At 36.3% G+C, this 15,682-nt stretch overlaps 1 protein-coding gene across 3 annotated transcripts in view; it reads right to left on the bottom strand.

Moving 5' to 3' along the window:
* RECK (reversion inducing cysteine rich protein with kazal motifs) overlaps window positions 1-15,682 on the bottom strand; it is an 85,806-nt gene that overhangs the window by 52,205 nt on the left and 17,919 nt on the right. For 2 of the 3 annotated variants that reach the window (XM_070794748.1, XM_019966193.2), the window contains 5 exons: window positions 13,945-14,003; window positions 11,473-11,547; window positions 10,547-10,583; window positions 7,770-7,855; window positions 6,049-6,096 (listed from right to left, as the gene is read on the bottom strand). In XM_070794748.1, the coding sequence (XP_070650849.1) occupies window positions 6,049-6,096; window positions 7,770-7,855; window positions 10,547-10,583; window positions 11,473-11,547; window positions 13,945-14,003 (305 nt within the window). Of the gene's footprint in view, window positions 1-4,795; window positions 5,670-6,048; window positions 6,097-7,769; window positions 7,856-10,546; window positions 10,584-11,472; window positions 11,548-13,944; window positions 14,004-15,682 lie in introns of those variants that run through there. The other variant, XM_070794749.1, reaches the window with a different exon arrangement.

The following is a 15,682-nucleotide window of genomic DNA, read 5'->3' as shown; positions in this document are numbered from 1 at the left end:
CCTTGGTACTAACTAAAAGAAGCTTTACATTTAGGTGCTAAAGGCTCTGCTGAGGCAAAGTAATCACATGACTCTTGTTGTTAAAATTCCCCAAAGTCAACTGTCCACAGCCTAGGCTGTTATCTGCCATTCAAGAAGGCCTACTGTATTCTTGGAACTACTGCAGCACAGATCCAATCACACCGAGGCATAGAAGGCCTCGAGCTGTCCAGAGAATACTGTTGATCCCTGCCCTCCCAGCTCTAAATTTTGGGAGCTATTTTTTCATCCCTTTTCCTTTATGCTTCTGGTAGTAAATCTAGAATCAAAGTTATTTTGAGAGAAAAGGAACAAAATAAAATTAAAATAGAAATCTTTAAAGCAGAATATTTATTGTGACATTTCCTGATGATACACTACATACCATACAGACACACATAAAAATGCACCAAACAGTGGCATCTGGGGTACCATGAAGTGTGTGGTAAGCTACCATCTGTGCACAGAAGGGTGGAAAAGAACGTGTACATATTTACTTTCATGTGCATAAAGTCTCTCTGGTGACTTTAGGAACTGGGTGGCTGTGGTGTAAGAGGTAGGAAAGAGACTTTATTGTATATGGTTTTGAATTCTGAACATGTGAATACTAAAAAAAAGAAAATGAAATTTAACACATACCTGCACTCTTCTCTTATGCATTTAGCTGTGTGTTCATATGACATTGCTGACACTGCTGTGAGCTTGGAACTCACAAGGCTGACCATCTTTGTTCTTGTGGTTCTGAGAGCCTCTTTTTAACATCCTCAGAGTCTTAACTTTACCTCAGTATTCCCACAGAACCAGAGTCCAGGACATAGCATTATTTTAGTTTTCTTTAGCAACAATTTAGTTTAAAACTTTAAATGGCTTAACTTAAAAAAAAATCCTCACAAAAATATCTTCTTCTGGCTTTCCTTCATAGTTTCTCACCTTCCTTAATGAAATAACAGCAAATAACGAGTGAAGGAAGCTAGGAAGAAAATAGAGAACTGAAAATTGTATTTTTGATAAAGATATAAAGAAAAGCATACAGAAGGATCTGTGAAAGAAGGAATAAACAAGTAAAAGCATAAAAGTCTGATGATAAATTTGCAACACTCTATTTCAGTGGTTCATGCAGCAAATGGAAAGGTATATGTATTTATGGCCATTATGTTAAGAGAATGGCAGGTAAGGTCTGACATAAAGGCATGACACAGGTTTAACAACCTAAAACTAAAATTTGTCTCATCATGTTAGAGACATTGCCAAGTCTCTGGAAATATACCAGCCTCACATCATCTTGATGTTTATTCTGACATTCAAGAAAATAACTACCAACAGCCAATTTTTGTTTTTAACCACCATCTTGGTGGCTAGAAGAAAATGTTTTCAGCTAGCCTGTAGACAAAGACTACGCATAAAGTTTCACACCTTGTGGAAAATATGACTACGTTTTTACTTTAGTTCTAATTAGCCAATTTGCCCTACTGTGGCTAAACTAGTATGGCTCTACTTTATATCCACCATCTGTTCTGATTATTAGTGCTTTCATTCTAGTTGTTAAATATTTTAAATGTCATCCCTGGTCTAATATCACACATGAATAGACGTGGCCTGATCAATACTTCTAGGGTTAAGACCAAGTTTGTGAAAACGTATGGTGAACCTAGAACTGAGCATGCTGGTGACACTTGAACATGTCCATGATAGAGTTATCAAGCTACTGGTTAATCCTGGCAACTCTAACCAAATGTGTGTGATTCTGAAAGAAGTACTCTCAAATACTGAAGGAAGTATTCTTTCTCAGGTATTACTCAGAATAAAAGAACTGCAGAGACAAGTCTCTGTAGACTCTCTAGTCTCCTGTCCCATTGCAGAAATCTCCTCCACAGTGTGTTTATCCAGTAAATCTTTGCTTGAACACTTACAGTAATAAGAATTTCTCTTTTTCTTGGAATATCTCAATCCACTATTTTCAATGAACATAGAAAGGATCCTCCTACTGGAATGTCAGTAGGAGGATTGGCTCCTCCTCTTTCCATTCCCTAAAAATGCAATTTTCAAAATCAGCTCTCACTTTTTTCTACACTTCCTCTTTCACAGAGCTCTCCTTCACTCTTGAGATTCAAGAGTTACTTTATGGTTGACTTTGGGCATGATCTCTCATTTTTAGTCTGGTATTCCTAACTACCTCTGTGTGTGTGAGTGCTCAGTCACTAAGCCGTGTCCAACTCTTTGAGAACCTATGGACTGCAATCCACCAGGCTCCTCTGTCCATGGAATTTCCCAGGCAAGAATACTGGAATGGGTTGCCATTTCTTTCTCCAGGGAATCTTTCCGACTCAAGGAGCGAACCCACATCTCTTGCATTGCTGGCAGATTCTTCACCACTGAGCCACCTGGGAAGTCCAACTTAACCTCTGAGATATGCAATTTTTACATTTAAAAAAGACCTAACACTCAATATACTTCTATTTCTTTAAAATCCCTTCCCATGCTATCTTTGCTGTGTATTTTCTTTTTTAAAAATTCAATATTATTATTGTTTTCATATAACTTGTGTTTTAATTTAGTCCCTTTGTATTTTTATTGTTCTTATTTTCCTTTGCATCTCAAATAATTATAGGTATTTTAGAACTTCCTTTAGAGAAGGTCTTTTAGAAACGGTCCAGTAACAGCAATTCTTTGTTGTCTTTGTTGTCTAGAAACACCTTAATTTTGCCTTCTTTCTAGAAAAATATTTTTGCTGGATATGATAGTTATTTTCTCTCAGAACATTTTAGGTATCATTCTACTGTTCCTGGCTTCCACTGTTGCTTTGAAAAGTCAGCTGTTGAACTCCTTTGAAGACAATGTCTTTTTTTTTTTTTTTCCTGACTGTTTTTAAGATCTTTGGCTATGAAGTATGTCTGCAATGTATGGATTAAAAAAAAAAAAATCCTGCCAGATCCTTCTTGGGCCTGTGTTTTTTCTCCTTCCTCTAGTATTCCAATTAGAACACTCATATCCTCTATGTCCCTTAAGTCTCTTTCAGCCTATCCCACTGTGCTGCTTTTTCACATAGCTTCTTTAGTTCTATCTTCCAATTCATTAATTGTTTCTTATACTTCCCTGAACATCATCTCCTATACTCAGTTCATCATAACAAATCCTGAATGATGGACTCTTATCTTCAAATCTCTGATTTATTCCCAAATATTTGACTCCATTGCTATCATCCTAGTTGTGGGCCATATTTGTTTTTAGCTAAGTTAGAGAAATTTGGGGGATCTAAAACTTAGCTTGCACCCAAGACTTAAAGCTTTCTAAAATATTGACTTATTTGTTATGCTGATCTCTTATCACAGAATCTTTATTATCTCCTTCCACTTAATAATGACTGACCCCCAAAATATAATTTTTCCAGGATCTGGTCCCACTTTACCTATCCAAGCAGAATTCTCAGCCCTAAATAGGCCTGCCTTCTTTTTACCCCCCTGTACAAGCCATGTGCACGTTTGCTAACATGCTTTTGATACAGTCTCCTAACCCAAATTATATAAATCCTTTCAGGCCTCTCTTTTGCAGTTTCTCCTGATAACTCCCAGCATGCTCAGTCTGCTTTCTCATTTGCTTGAGCCCTTGTGTGTTCAGTACATATTTTAATTATCTTGACTCAATTAGATATAATTCTTTAGTATTTGAAGTTGAGCTGTATGTAGCTTAACCATAATTCTAACCTAGATCTGATCCAAAGTTTTTATATAATTTTACTTATTTTTGGCCAAGCCATGTGGCTATGTGGGATCTTAGTTCCCCAACTAGGGATGAAACCCATGGTCCCTGCAGGGGAAGCATGGAGTCCTAATCACTGGATGGCCAGGGAATTCCCAAAAGTTTGCTTTCTAATATAATAAAATTGCCTCTCACTATTCAATAAATATTTGTTGACTTGTGTAAAAAAGAAACTAGATGTTGCAAAATCATATATGAAAATGCTTTACATTTAACTAGTTTATCTTAGCTTAGCTGGAACAAAGTAATCTTAAATGGCATTAAAATTTTTAAACTTTATTCATTTAAATACATTTCTCAGGAAATCTCCTCAAAGGGGATTCTGCAGCAGTTTATCAGTAAAGATAAACATTAGCTCCTTCGAAAATGACCACTCATTCTCTGACTCTCTAGTCAAATTACGCAACTCCATCCTTTAGAGTAAATGTTAACCCCTAAAATTGTAAACCTAAAGTAATAGCTTACATATTTGGAAGTTCACTTCCAGGGGCCACTCCAGTGTTAAGGAAAAGGTACTAAAAACCTAGTTTTATGTTTTATAAACTATTCTCAGGTTGATAAACAACTGATCCAGTTAAAATAGGTTGCACTACACCAAAGTTACCCACTTCACTTTATAACAAATGGCCATTACGTCTACACTAGAGTTTAACAATCTAATGAGAGTGACTGTTATTTGGGGTTTATAATGCAGAACCTTCTTTCCATGTTTAAGTGCTCTTGCTCTCTTTTTATTTCTAAATAGCATATAAAATATAAAATAGAATCTCAAATTATCTTGATAATGTATACAGTTTTTTACGTATGTAAACATAACATTATATATATAACATATATATTTTACATATATATATTACATATATATTTTATTTTTATATATATGTGAAAAAACCATCTTGACATGTACATTTTTGGAAAATATTAATAGTTGCTTAATTCTAGGCCAAATAAGGGAGGAGAGACTGAAAAAGAGAAACTACTCTTAGTATTTCTCTCATAGGACAGTGATTATCTCTCTTACCTTTCCTGTCCCGTCCTTCATCAACACATACTGGCAGACTTCCTAGGTCAATGCAGAAATCCAGACAAGAGAAGGAAGCACACTAAAATAGTGGAGGACAGGCTACAGGAGATGGACAGTGTCAGTGTCATGGACATCATGTGGGAGAAAAGAAGGAATCGTCACAGTTAGTCTCTTTGTTTAAGAGAAACTAAAACAGTTACTTCAGTGGTAGAGAGAAAAGAAAAAAAGAAAGATCTTTCTACTTCTTTGTAGAAAGTCTCTTTTCAATAAGAACAGAGAAGAACTGCAGTTAATTTGGAAATTCGTCTTCAGAGAAACAGATAAAACTTAGCAATAGTATAAAGGAACAAAAGATAAATAAGACTTTTTTTCAATTCTAAAATATTGAGAGATTATTTATAGGCTTTGAGAAAAGAAAAAAAAACCAGAACTATAATCTAGAAGCAGTGAAGAGGCTGTTCTATTTTTCTTCTCCAAGAGAATACAGACTATTAAAAGCAATAGGAATCCCAATGTTTATATATAAAAATGATGAATGAGTATACAGCTTTATACTATGAAAAAACACATTGTCACATTTAACAATGAAGTTCTAGAAACTGACCAAATTTTAGTATCAGTGAGGAGCTTTTATTTCACATCAGGGACAATCTTTTGTACATACTTACATGATATGAAATACTTCCTATACCTCTGCCCCTCCTCAACCTGTGTCCCCATGCCCCACCCAATCTATCAGTAAGTACTACAGTGCTTGAAATACCACTGCTAGGAAGAGTCCCTCGAGATTTAAACAGCCTTTGAAATTTAGTATGTACCTCTCCCCTCCAATGTACGATGCTAGGAAAGTACGAAGTTACTCACGCTAGCAATGTGATTGTTTCTTCCAATTAGTAGTAGTTCATAAAGGTGGATACCTGGATGAATCAAGGTATAGGAAAAGGGGCAAAAGAAGATATGGAACCTAAGGAAAACTATTTTACAGCCTAGGATACAACCAGTAGCTATATTATGAAAACACAGGTTAAAGCTTCTACATGTGTGATTTAGGCATTTCTTTCAAATTAATGCTTAACTGCAACAAGTTAAAGTCATAACATTTCTAAACAAAGTAAATGACATTTTCCTCAAGATTATCTTTTCTATAAACTAAAAGGTAATTTATTTAACAATGAATTCATTTTTAAAACTTGATTCTATCAATTCTGATAACATCTGATTCGTTTATCCACATTTGTGAAAATGCATACCTCATATTCTTTTCTGCAAACTCTGGAAATATCATTTTTTGATGATGCCTAAAAGATAACAAATTCCTCAATTAATTTATTACACATGCTCTTCAGTATGAAACCAAAAAGAATACAAACATAAGTATATGTAATTGCTGGCACAGCAGTCTTTACTTCATCAAGGAAAACCTCATGCTCAAATATTATCCAAACAAATCTCATATAATTTTTTAAACAAGCATTAGCTCCAGATATGCTAGAATTTCATTCTTCTATGGCTTTAATCTCACATAATAACACAGTCCTTTTGTTATTTCAGAAACTAGATAAGTTTGAAGGAAATGTAAATCAGAGGACTTTTTTTAAAAAGTCTAAATTCCATTCTGTAACAAATTTTCTTGTGAAGCTCTGCTGCAGTGAATTTTCTTATGAAGTTCTGCCAGGGCATTTATAGTTTGCTTTTTCTTTAACCCTTCATATTCTAAGTTCCCATATGAACCCATATCCTCAGAAAAAATCCGTACCTAACAGAGGAGACAACTAAAGAAGGAAAGGCAATGCCAGGCAATTAATTAATAAAAGTTATTTTTATGTAATTTTCTTAACAAGTTTATGAAGAAGAAATTAACCTTTCTACAGATGAGGAAACGGACACACAGAGAAACAACGTGATTTACTGAAGTATATACTTTCCATAAAAAACAAGCCAAAACACATCTGCTGAGGGGTGGCTGTTCTTCTACATGATAACAGTCTCCACTCAGAAATACAGTCCCAGAGCCATGGGCTCTGGTTCCTTTTTCTATTTCCTCCTCTTCTATCACCTAGGCTCATGCAGTTCTTAATAGATCAGCTGACGAGGACAGGGAAAGCAAGCAGCAGAATGGACTGGCAACTATTCTGTGTCTCACGAGATACACTACAGTTCAAATCCTCTTACAACTCAGTTTCACCTCAATGCCTGCAGGAGAACAGCAGATAGTTAGGCTGTGTGCTGCCCAAAGAGTGTGGTTTGGTAGTCTGTATGAAAGTGAAGGTGTCTCATATACTCCTGTTCAAAGACCAGTCACTAGAAGAAGAAAATAAGACAAGGCTTTGCAGCTGCAGTTTCAGGGCCACTTAAGTTTCCCAGTTAAGAGTGCTCCCACCACTTGGAGTTAGAGGAGCCTGGAGACCAGTTTTACCACAGCACTCTGACGAATCACCATGAGCATATAGTGAGGAAGAGTTCAGGGGTCTAACTTGATTCAGACCTGAGATACATCAAATCAGAGAGGAGTCATAATTCACTGTAGGAGTGAGTCATGCTCACCTGAGGAGCAGAGAAGGAATAAAGAACACAGAGTAAATCCATGATGAAAGACAGAGGGAAGATAAAAGCAAAATAAGCCAACTGTGTCAACTGCTTTCATCCAAGCACGCCTGAAATTTATACCACTATTTGGAGTTGTTTAGCACTGATTAAGCATGACCATAGGCAGAGTACAAAAGTCCTTGATTTCAATAACATTTTTTCTTTGTGTGGCAGAGAGAAGTTAAAGCACAAGAGAAGGCTGAGTGTCTTACATGCAGCAGACATAACTGAAAAAGCAGCATGTCTAAAAGGAAATATTCTATGCAAGGAATGCTAAATTTGCAGCTGCTACGGGTCACCTCTCCAGAAATAGGCAAGATCCAGGACACAGCTAAAATGCAAACTATACTGCACTCTGCTTAAGAGCCTCATTGCTAAGTGTTACCTGCTTGCATGCCTGTCGACATTCCAAGGTAATAGCCAGTTCACAGCAGCCTAAGCCAACCCAGCCATCAGACTTCTTAAACACACCTTAAAAACAAAATGTTCAAATGTTTTGGTCATAAGAAGTGACAAAACAAACTGGTTCAAGGATACCACTCAAGTCAAAGCAAGTTTCCGTAAGAAAACTAGCTTAGATAGCAGGGTCTCAAAAGTATGAAGCCCCTCCTCCCACCCTGACTCTCAATGCTATCTAGTCTTCTCAGGGTCTCTTCTCCCTGCTCACCTTAAATTCTCTTTAGCTCATTCTCACTCTAAGGTGGACAAAATCTCCAGAGGACATACAGGTTAAGGAAAGCAATGACTTCTTTCACCTCTGGACTGTGAACCAGAGGCAGGACTCCTATTAATAACTTAATAAGCAAGCAAACAAAATAGGGCATGAGTATTATTGTATTCAAAATACCTAGAATAGCATAAAACCCATGATGCTGTTTAACAACTGATACTTAGTAAACAGACAGGAACATCTCTTGTGAGCCATGAACATCTCTTGTGAGCCATGACTGAATTTGATAGGTACACTTTACTGTGGGGCAAAATGACTATACTGATGCAATTTATGCACAGTAGCTATTTCTCCAACCAAATTACAGTGATACCAAAAGGTGGTAAAATTATAAAGAGTTCTAATGCAATTTTAAGATCCCTTTTTGCAATTATAAATGTCAATGAATAACTCCTAGATGAAATTAGGAGATATAAATAATGATTATGATAAAAGAAAAAATTTACTTGTAGGAATGCTGTAAATTCCTTATCTCTTTTAAGAAATGCTTTATGCTGCTTCCATGTAATACACAGATCTGCAAATTCACATGTACATTAAATTATTTCCATTTGAAAAAAATGTCAGGGATTCAAGGCAATAGGTAACATAGTTCTCTATACGAAACCAAGACCTAATATAAAAAACAGAAGCATTCCACTAAAAAAACAAACAAAAGCAAACAAATGGCCCATGGACAGACAAAGCTCTCAAAATATAATCATAAACCATTCCAACTGTTCAAACTGGCTAAGAATACCGCATATCATAAGATTCTATATCCCTATATGTTTAAATGGTATTAAAGGGCAGCAGACTCCCATCTAGTCCCACTGCCCAGCATAGATTCCTCTTGATCTTTGCTGCTTGCTACTCAGAATTGCACATATTCTATAAAGAATTTTGAATGGAACCAATGTAGATCATATCTGTGAGCTTTTATACCATAATTCAGTATACTGCTATTTTCACATATCCAGTACCTTCTGTGTGTTAGTTGCTTAGTTATGTCTGACTCTTTGCAACTCCATGGACTGAAGCCCTCTAGGCTCCTCTGTCCATGGAATTCTCCAGGCATGAGTACTGGAGTGGGTTGCCATTCCCTTCTCGAGGGGAGCTTCCCAATCCAGAGATCGAACCTGGGTCTTCCATATTGCAGGCAGATTCTTTACCATCTGAGCCACAAAAGGAGCTCTTACCTCTTAGAAAATATTAAATTATTCAACAAGCAACTACATTCACTGAACCCTTACTATATACAAAGCCCTTTATCAGGTATTTTGTGGGCTAACAAATAGATAAAAATATATGATTTATCCCTTTATGGAGATTACAGTTTGGTAGGAACAATACACACACATATATAATTATAGACACTAGGTAGAGGGATAATTAGGAAAACAAGCAAGGATGTGAGCAATTCCAAGACGAAAATAGTTCAATTAGTTTGAAATGAAAACTTTCAACAGTGTGAAAACCTTTAGAATTCAGAGAAATGTAAGCTATACTCCCTTTTTTCAAGGCACTGGCTTTAACCAGGACTGGAAAACGAGCTCTAATCCTAGGAGATTGGGAATGCCAGACAGGGAGTTTGGGCTTTATTCCGACTGAAGTGGATAGCCCCTGAGGGAGTTTTTTTGAAGAGGGTGGGGAAGACAGCTATGGTGTGTTGAAACATGAGTTATGAAGTTACTCCAAAAATCCACCCCAAAAGTGTAATAATAAAGGCTTGATCTAGGAATAGCAAGGATGGATGCAAGATTTTACAAGAGGGTGAACGAAGCTAAAAAGAAAAAACATTCAGAGATAATGACTTGAGGGTTTCCAGTCTAGTGGCATTCATAACAAAAAGCAATTATAAGATGAGTTTGGTTTTGAGTCATGCTACCTGGATGCAGAGATCCAAGTAGAGAAGACTCGAAGTCATGAATAATAACTTGTATTTGAAAATTATCTTCTCAGAGCTGATTAGATAACAGTTCTGGGAAGGAATGTGATACCAGGGTGAGTGTGGAGAAAGAAGGGAAGAGGACCACACACAGGAATAGCCATGGTAGTTACAGGGGTGATGGTGTGTGTGTGTGGAGGTTGGGGGTGGTGCGTGGGGATAAGAGAGGACAAAGTCACAAGGCCAAGGTGAAGTCACAAGGAGGTAGTGGTCAATGTATCAACTATTACATGGAAGTCAAAAAGAACAAGTACTGAGAAAAAGCTGTAAGATCTAGGAACCAAGAGATCTTGGTGATCTTTCAAAGCCTAGTTTCAACAGAACAATTGAAGTGGAAACAAGAATACCATAAAGGACTGAGTGAATGAGAATAAATTATACATTTGAAAATTTGGATGCCTCCAAGAAGGAGAGGATAGAAATCCAAGGGTATATATTAGGTTACAGGACTATGACACAGATTTTACAATCACAAAATAAGTTTTAATGTTATACTATTGCTTACCTGGCAAAGATGAATTCATACAACTCCAAATGTCAACCTAAAATTATAATCACCAAAAGATTTTAATGTAGAAAACAAAATACAATTTCTACAGAAATTACGTATAGCTAATTTGATTATGTGTGTCTCTATACAATCAATGATCTAGAAGCATCAACCAGCTATTTGGGGAAGAAAAAATAGAAATGAGATGTAAAAATACTGCTTGTTGTTGTCTCAACTTCCCATCTGGGATACAAAGGACAAGTATGGTTACTCAGGATGTTTACTGGAATAACTGTTTCCAAGCACAGAGATAAAAGTGCCTGTTGAGTGACTGAAGTAAAATATGTCAGTCAGAACTGTTTGATCATCAACTTTCCCATTTAACCCAACCTACCTTATCTAAACAGGCTTTCTCATGCCAGTTCAGACTTTTTTAGCTTGGCCATGAGCATCCCAAACATGGGATGGTCCATGCATTAGAGACATTTTAAGTTACATGATTCAGACAGGCATGCAATGTATTTTTAGTATACCAGAAAATGAGAAGACAGAAGTAATGAGAAATTACACATTTTCCCTTACCCTAAATCTGACTTCTTAAAAATTAAAATAAATATAAGATTTAGTTATAGTTTTCATAAAATTGTCAAAATAATAAGTAAAATTCTCAATTTCAGAGAAACTATTATTATGAAATTTAAAGACTAGAACATATTTTTATATAATACTCTTTTTATACCTACATCATAAACAATAAAAGATGAAAGACAATATTCCATCCAGCAATTTGTATGAAGATCTTTTTAAAGTATCCAGTTAAATCTAACATTTTACTTTGACCACAAACCCCAATCACACTGAAAAATTTGTTAAAGCAAAAGTAACTCAATAGAGTGCTTCATTAGACAAAAACTTCCATAGTTAAGTCAAACAATACCTACCATTGTTTCAGGGCAATAATCTGGGGCTCGCTGCAACAGATGTTTTAGTCGCGATTCACTTTTTGAGGAAAATATCTACTTGACAAAAAAAAAATTTTACGGCATTTTTTCAATAAGAAAATGGAAGAGGTAAATTTTTTTATCCTCTAGGTTTATCAGTTGTCTAGAATATTTTCCAATTTCCCTTCATAAATGTGCTTTATTGTAAAACATCAGTCCTGACTTCTTATATAAATTCAAATTCTAAAAGTTTTAATTCCAAATCTTTAACTGCCTTCACACAGTGGTTTTCACTGACAATTCAGCAACTTACCCCACTATCATCTTCCTAACTTTCTACAGCCATCAAGTGCATTAGTATTCACTCCAAATCAAAACCTAAATATCAGTAGAATACCCTTTCTCTATTCCTTGCTGGTTGAAGAATTAAAGATTCCTTATTCCTGGCAATTCTTCTGTCAGTGAGCTCTGCCAGTTTTAGCATCCTAGCCTCTCACTCCTCCAGTGATTGGGATGACTGACTTACCTGATTGTTGAGTCTGAGCAGGGAAAGTGAATCCAATTCTTACCTCTCTTCCTCTGCAAGTAAGTAGTCTATCTGGAGTTTAGTGCATACTTAGAGATAAATGCTATCTACATTCAGCATTTGTGTAACCAGAAATAAAGTAATTTGGTCAGGGAAGAACTTGGTCAGGGAAGAATTTTTTTTATTAGGATGACTATAGTATTCACTTACTTTGCTACATTATAGAATTTCAAACACTTTAGATTTTAAGAAATTAGTCCTTGCCTGTTGCAAGTATCTCATAAAAATAATTTACCCTATGGAACATTAGTGGAAAAAACAAGAGGAAACAAGGCAAAAAGTCAGGAAAGGAGTGCTTCCAAAAGTAGGAGAGTTACTTTAAAAGCTCTCTTATGCTGACACCATCAAGAGGACATTTTTGCTTTTAAAAAGCTATTGTTCTGGCAGTAAATTTGCAGAAAACTTAATCTGCTATAGTGTTTTGACATGAATTCTCTAGCAGCTATTTAGGTAAGACATCTTGTTATACTTAGAGTATCTTGAAAAATCTTTTTAATCTATGTTAGGTAGTGCTTGCATTTTTAGGAAGTAATAAAATCCAGGTTATTACTTGAAAACTCCTCAAAAGATGATTGAGGTCATTAATTCTCAACTAGTAAGGCTACAACTACACTATCAAGATGATGAAAGAAAGGTAAGACATTATGAACAGCTATTGTCTCAGTGGAACTTGCCTTAGAAAGGTTCAAGCAGAACTACAGAAAAGTTTCAAAGGTAGGAAATCAGTCCTGAATATTCATTGGAAGGACTGATGCTGAAGCTGAAACTCCAATACTTTGGCCACCTGATGCAAAGAACTGACTCATCTGAAAAGACCCTGATGCTGGAAAAGACTGATGGCAGGAGGAGAAGGGGACAACAGAGGATAAGATGGTTGGATGGCATCACCGACTCAATGGACGTGAGTTTGAGTAAACTCCGGGAGTTGGTGATGGACAGGGAGGCCTGGTGTGCTGCAGTCCACGGGCTCCCAAAGAGTCGGACATGACTGAGCAACTGAACTGAACTGAGTACAATGAACACCCACATAAGCCTTCATCTAAATTCACCCATTATTAACATTTGCTTTAACTTTCTCTACATATGCATGTTATTTTTATTACTTTGATGAAACATTTAGAATTCATTACAGACATGATCATTCATTCCTAAATTCCAGCATGTATCTTCTAAGAATAAGGACACCATCCTAACTAACCACAGTACAATCATCAGATTCAGTTCACAGCACTGGTAGGTACAATATCATTATAGCTCATATTTAAATTTCACCAATTTATCTCAATCACATCCTCTATAGCAGTCTTTTTTTTTTTTTTTTTAAATTCCAGGACCCAGTACAGAATTATACACTGCATTTAGTTGTCATCTCTTTAGTTTCCTTTAATCTGGAAGTTTCTTGTGTGTTCTTTGAAGCCTCAGGAACTGCAGCCTGCCAGGCTCCTCCGTCCACGGCATCTTCCGGGCAAGAATACTGGAGTGCACTGCCTTTTCCTACTCCAGGGGATCTTCCCAATCCAGGAATCAAATCCGTCTCTCTTGTGTCTCCTGTATTAGCAGGCGGGTTCTTTACCACTAGCACTACCTAGGAATTCCTGGGACATTTCTTGACCTTTGTTTTATAACACTGATATCTCTGAGGGGTACAGGCGGTTGTTTTGAGGAACATCCCTCAATCTGGGTTTGCCATATTGTTTCCTCAGGATTCAAGTTATGTATTTTGGGTAGGAATCCCATGTCAGATACTGTGCTCCACCACGTTTGCAGATTCATGTTAACTTGTTCCATTACTGCTGATGTGAACTGACCATTTAAGTGCTGTCCAACAGATTTCTCTGAAACAATTACACTAAATGATATCCTCTATAATTATCATGCAAGCTTACCTGTTCACAAACATCACGGCACATCTGGTTATCCTTTGAATGATTACAACACAGAGCACCTAGGGAGAAAAAATAAACACCTAATATTGCCTACTGTTAAAACACAATGATTAAGCTAAGTCAGATGGTTACACAAACCACTTATCGACAGATTATTACTATTATTATCCATTTTAACTCAACAAACCTTTGTTGTGTACCTATTTCAAGTCAAAGATGGTGCTATTTGAGGACACAATTTTTGCCTTTAAGAAGCTTGCAATCTAACAGGGGAGACTGTCATTTAATAATAATTGCTAGTGTGTACTGTGTACTATTTATGTGTCAGAATTTTACTACTTGTTTTAAGATCATCTCATTCAATCCTCAACAATTATTCTATGGACTATATTCTATTATTATTCCTATAAAGGAAGGTTAAATGATTAAAAGATAATGAATTTTGTTTTGGACATGTTAAATGTAAGTCTCCATTATCTCAGTGAAATAAATAGAGATTAGGTTTGAAAACAAAAAGAGTTGAGGGCTTGAGGTGAGATTGTATATGTCTCTGAATAGTCACTGTGGAGAACAAAGGAAGCAACTATAAATGTTTCTCAAACTTTTTTCTGTGAAACACTGTTTCATGATGTGTTAATATCTATTCCTCAAGAGAAAATGTTTCATGTTTAAATAAATTAGGAAACAAAGGATTAAAAAGTTAAAGAGAATTTTTTTTAAATTATTTTATTTTTATCCCCTGGAGAAGGGAATGGCAACCCACTCCAGTATTCTTGTCTGGAGAATTCCATGGACAGAGGAGCCTGGCAGGGCTAGTCTATGGGGGTCGCAAAGAGTCAGAAAGGACTGAGTGACTACACTTTAATGCCATTTTTAATTTATTTTTTTAACACCAAAAACATTTTGCATTGGAGTATAGCCTATCTTAAATTCTTAAGAATTTGAGAAATTTCTTTCTCAAATCTGAGAAAATTCTTAGAGATGGGAATACCTGACCTGACTCCTAAGAAATCGGTATGCAGGTCAAGAAGCAACAGTTAGAACTGAACATGGAACAACAGACTGGTTCCAAATTGAGAAAGGAGTATGTCAAGGCTGTATACTGTCACCCTGCTTATTTAACTTACATGCAGAGTACATCATGCAAAATGCTGGGCTGGATGAAGCACAAGCTGGAATCAAGATTGCTGGGAGAAATATCAATAATTTTAGATATACAGATGACACCACCCTTATGGCGGAAAGCAAAGAAGAACTAAACAGCCTCTTGATGAAAGTGAAAGAGGAGAGTGAAAAAGTTGGCTGAAAACTCAACATTCAGAAAACTAAGATCATGGCATCCGGTCCCATCTATTCATGGCAAATAGATGGGGACAATGGAAACAGTGATAGACTTTATTTTTGGGGGTTCCAAAATCACTGCAGATGGTGACTGAAGCCATGTAATTAAAAGACACTCCTTGGAAGAAAAGCTATGACCAACCTAGGCAGCACATTAAAAAGCAGAGACATTACTTTGCCAACAAAGGTCCGTCTAGTCAAAGCTATGGTTTTTCCAGTAGTCACGTATGGATTTGAGAGTTGGACTATAAAGAAAGCTGAGTGCTGAAGAATTGATGCTTTTGAACTGTGGTGTTGGAGAAGACTGAGAGTCCCTTGGACTGCAAGGAGATTAAACCAGTCAATTCTAAAAGAAATCAACCCTGAATATTCATTGGAAGGACTAATGCTGAAGCTG

Source organism: Bos indicus, chromosome 8, assembly GCF_029378745.1.
Source record: "Bos indicus isolate NIAB-ARS_2022 breed Sahiwal x Tharparkar chromosome 8, NIAB-ARS_B.indTharparkar_mat_pri_1.0, whole genome shotgun sequence".
In the NCBI taxonomy this organism is placed as follows: Eukaryota; Metazoa; Chordata; class Mammalia; order Artiodactyla; family Bovidae; genus Bos; species Bos indicus.
The sequence above is the reverse complement of the archived record's forward strand: the minus strand, read 5'-3'. Positions and strand labels throughout refer to the sequence as shown.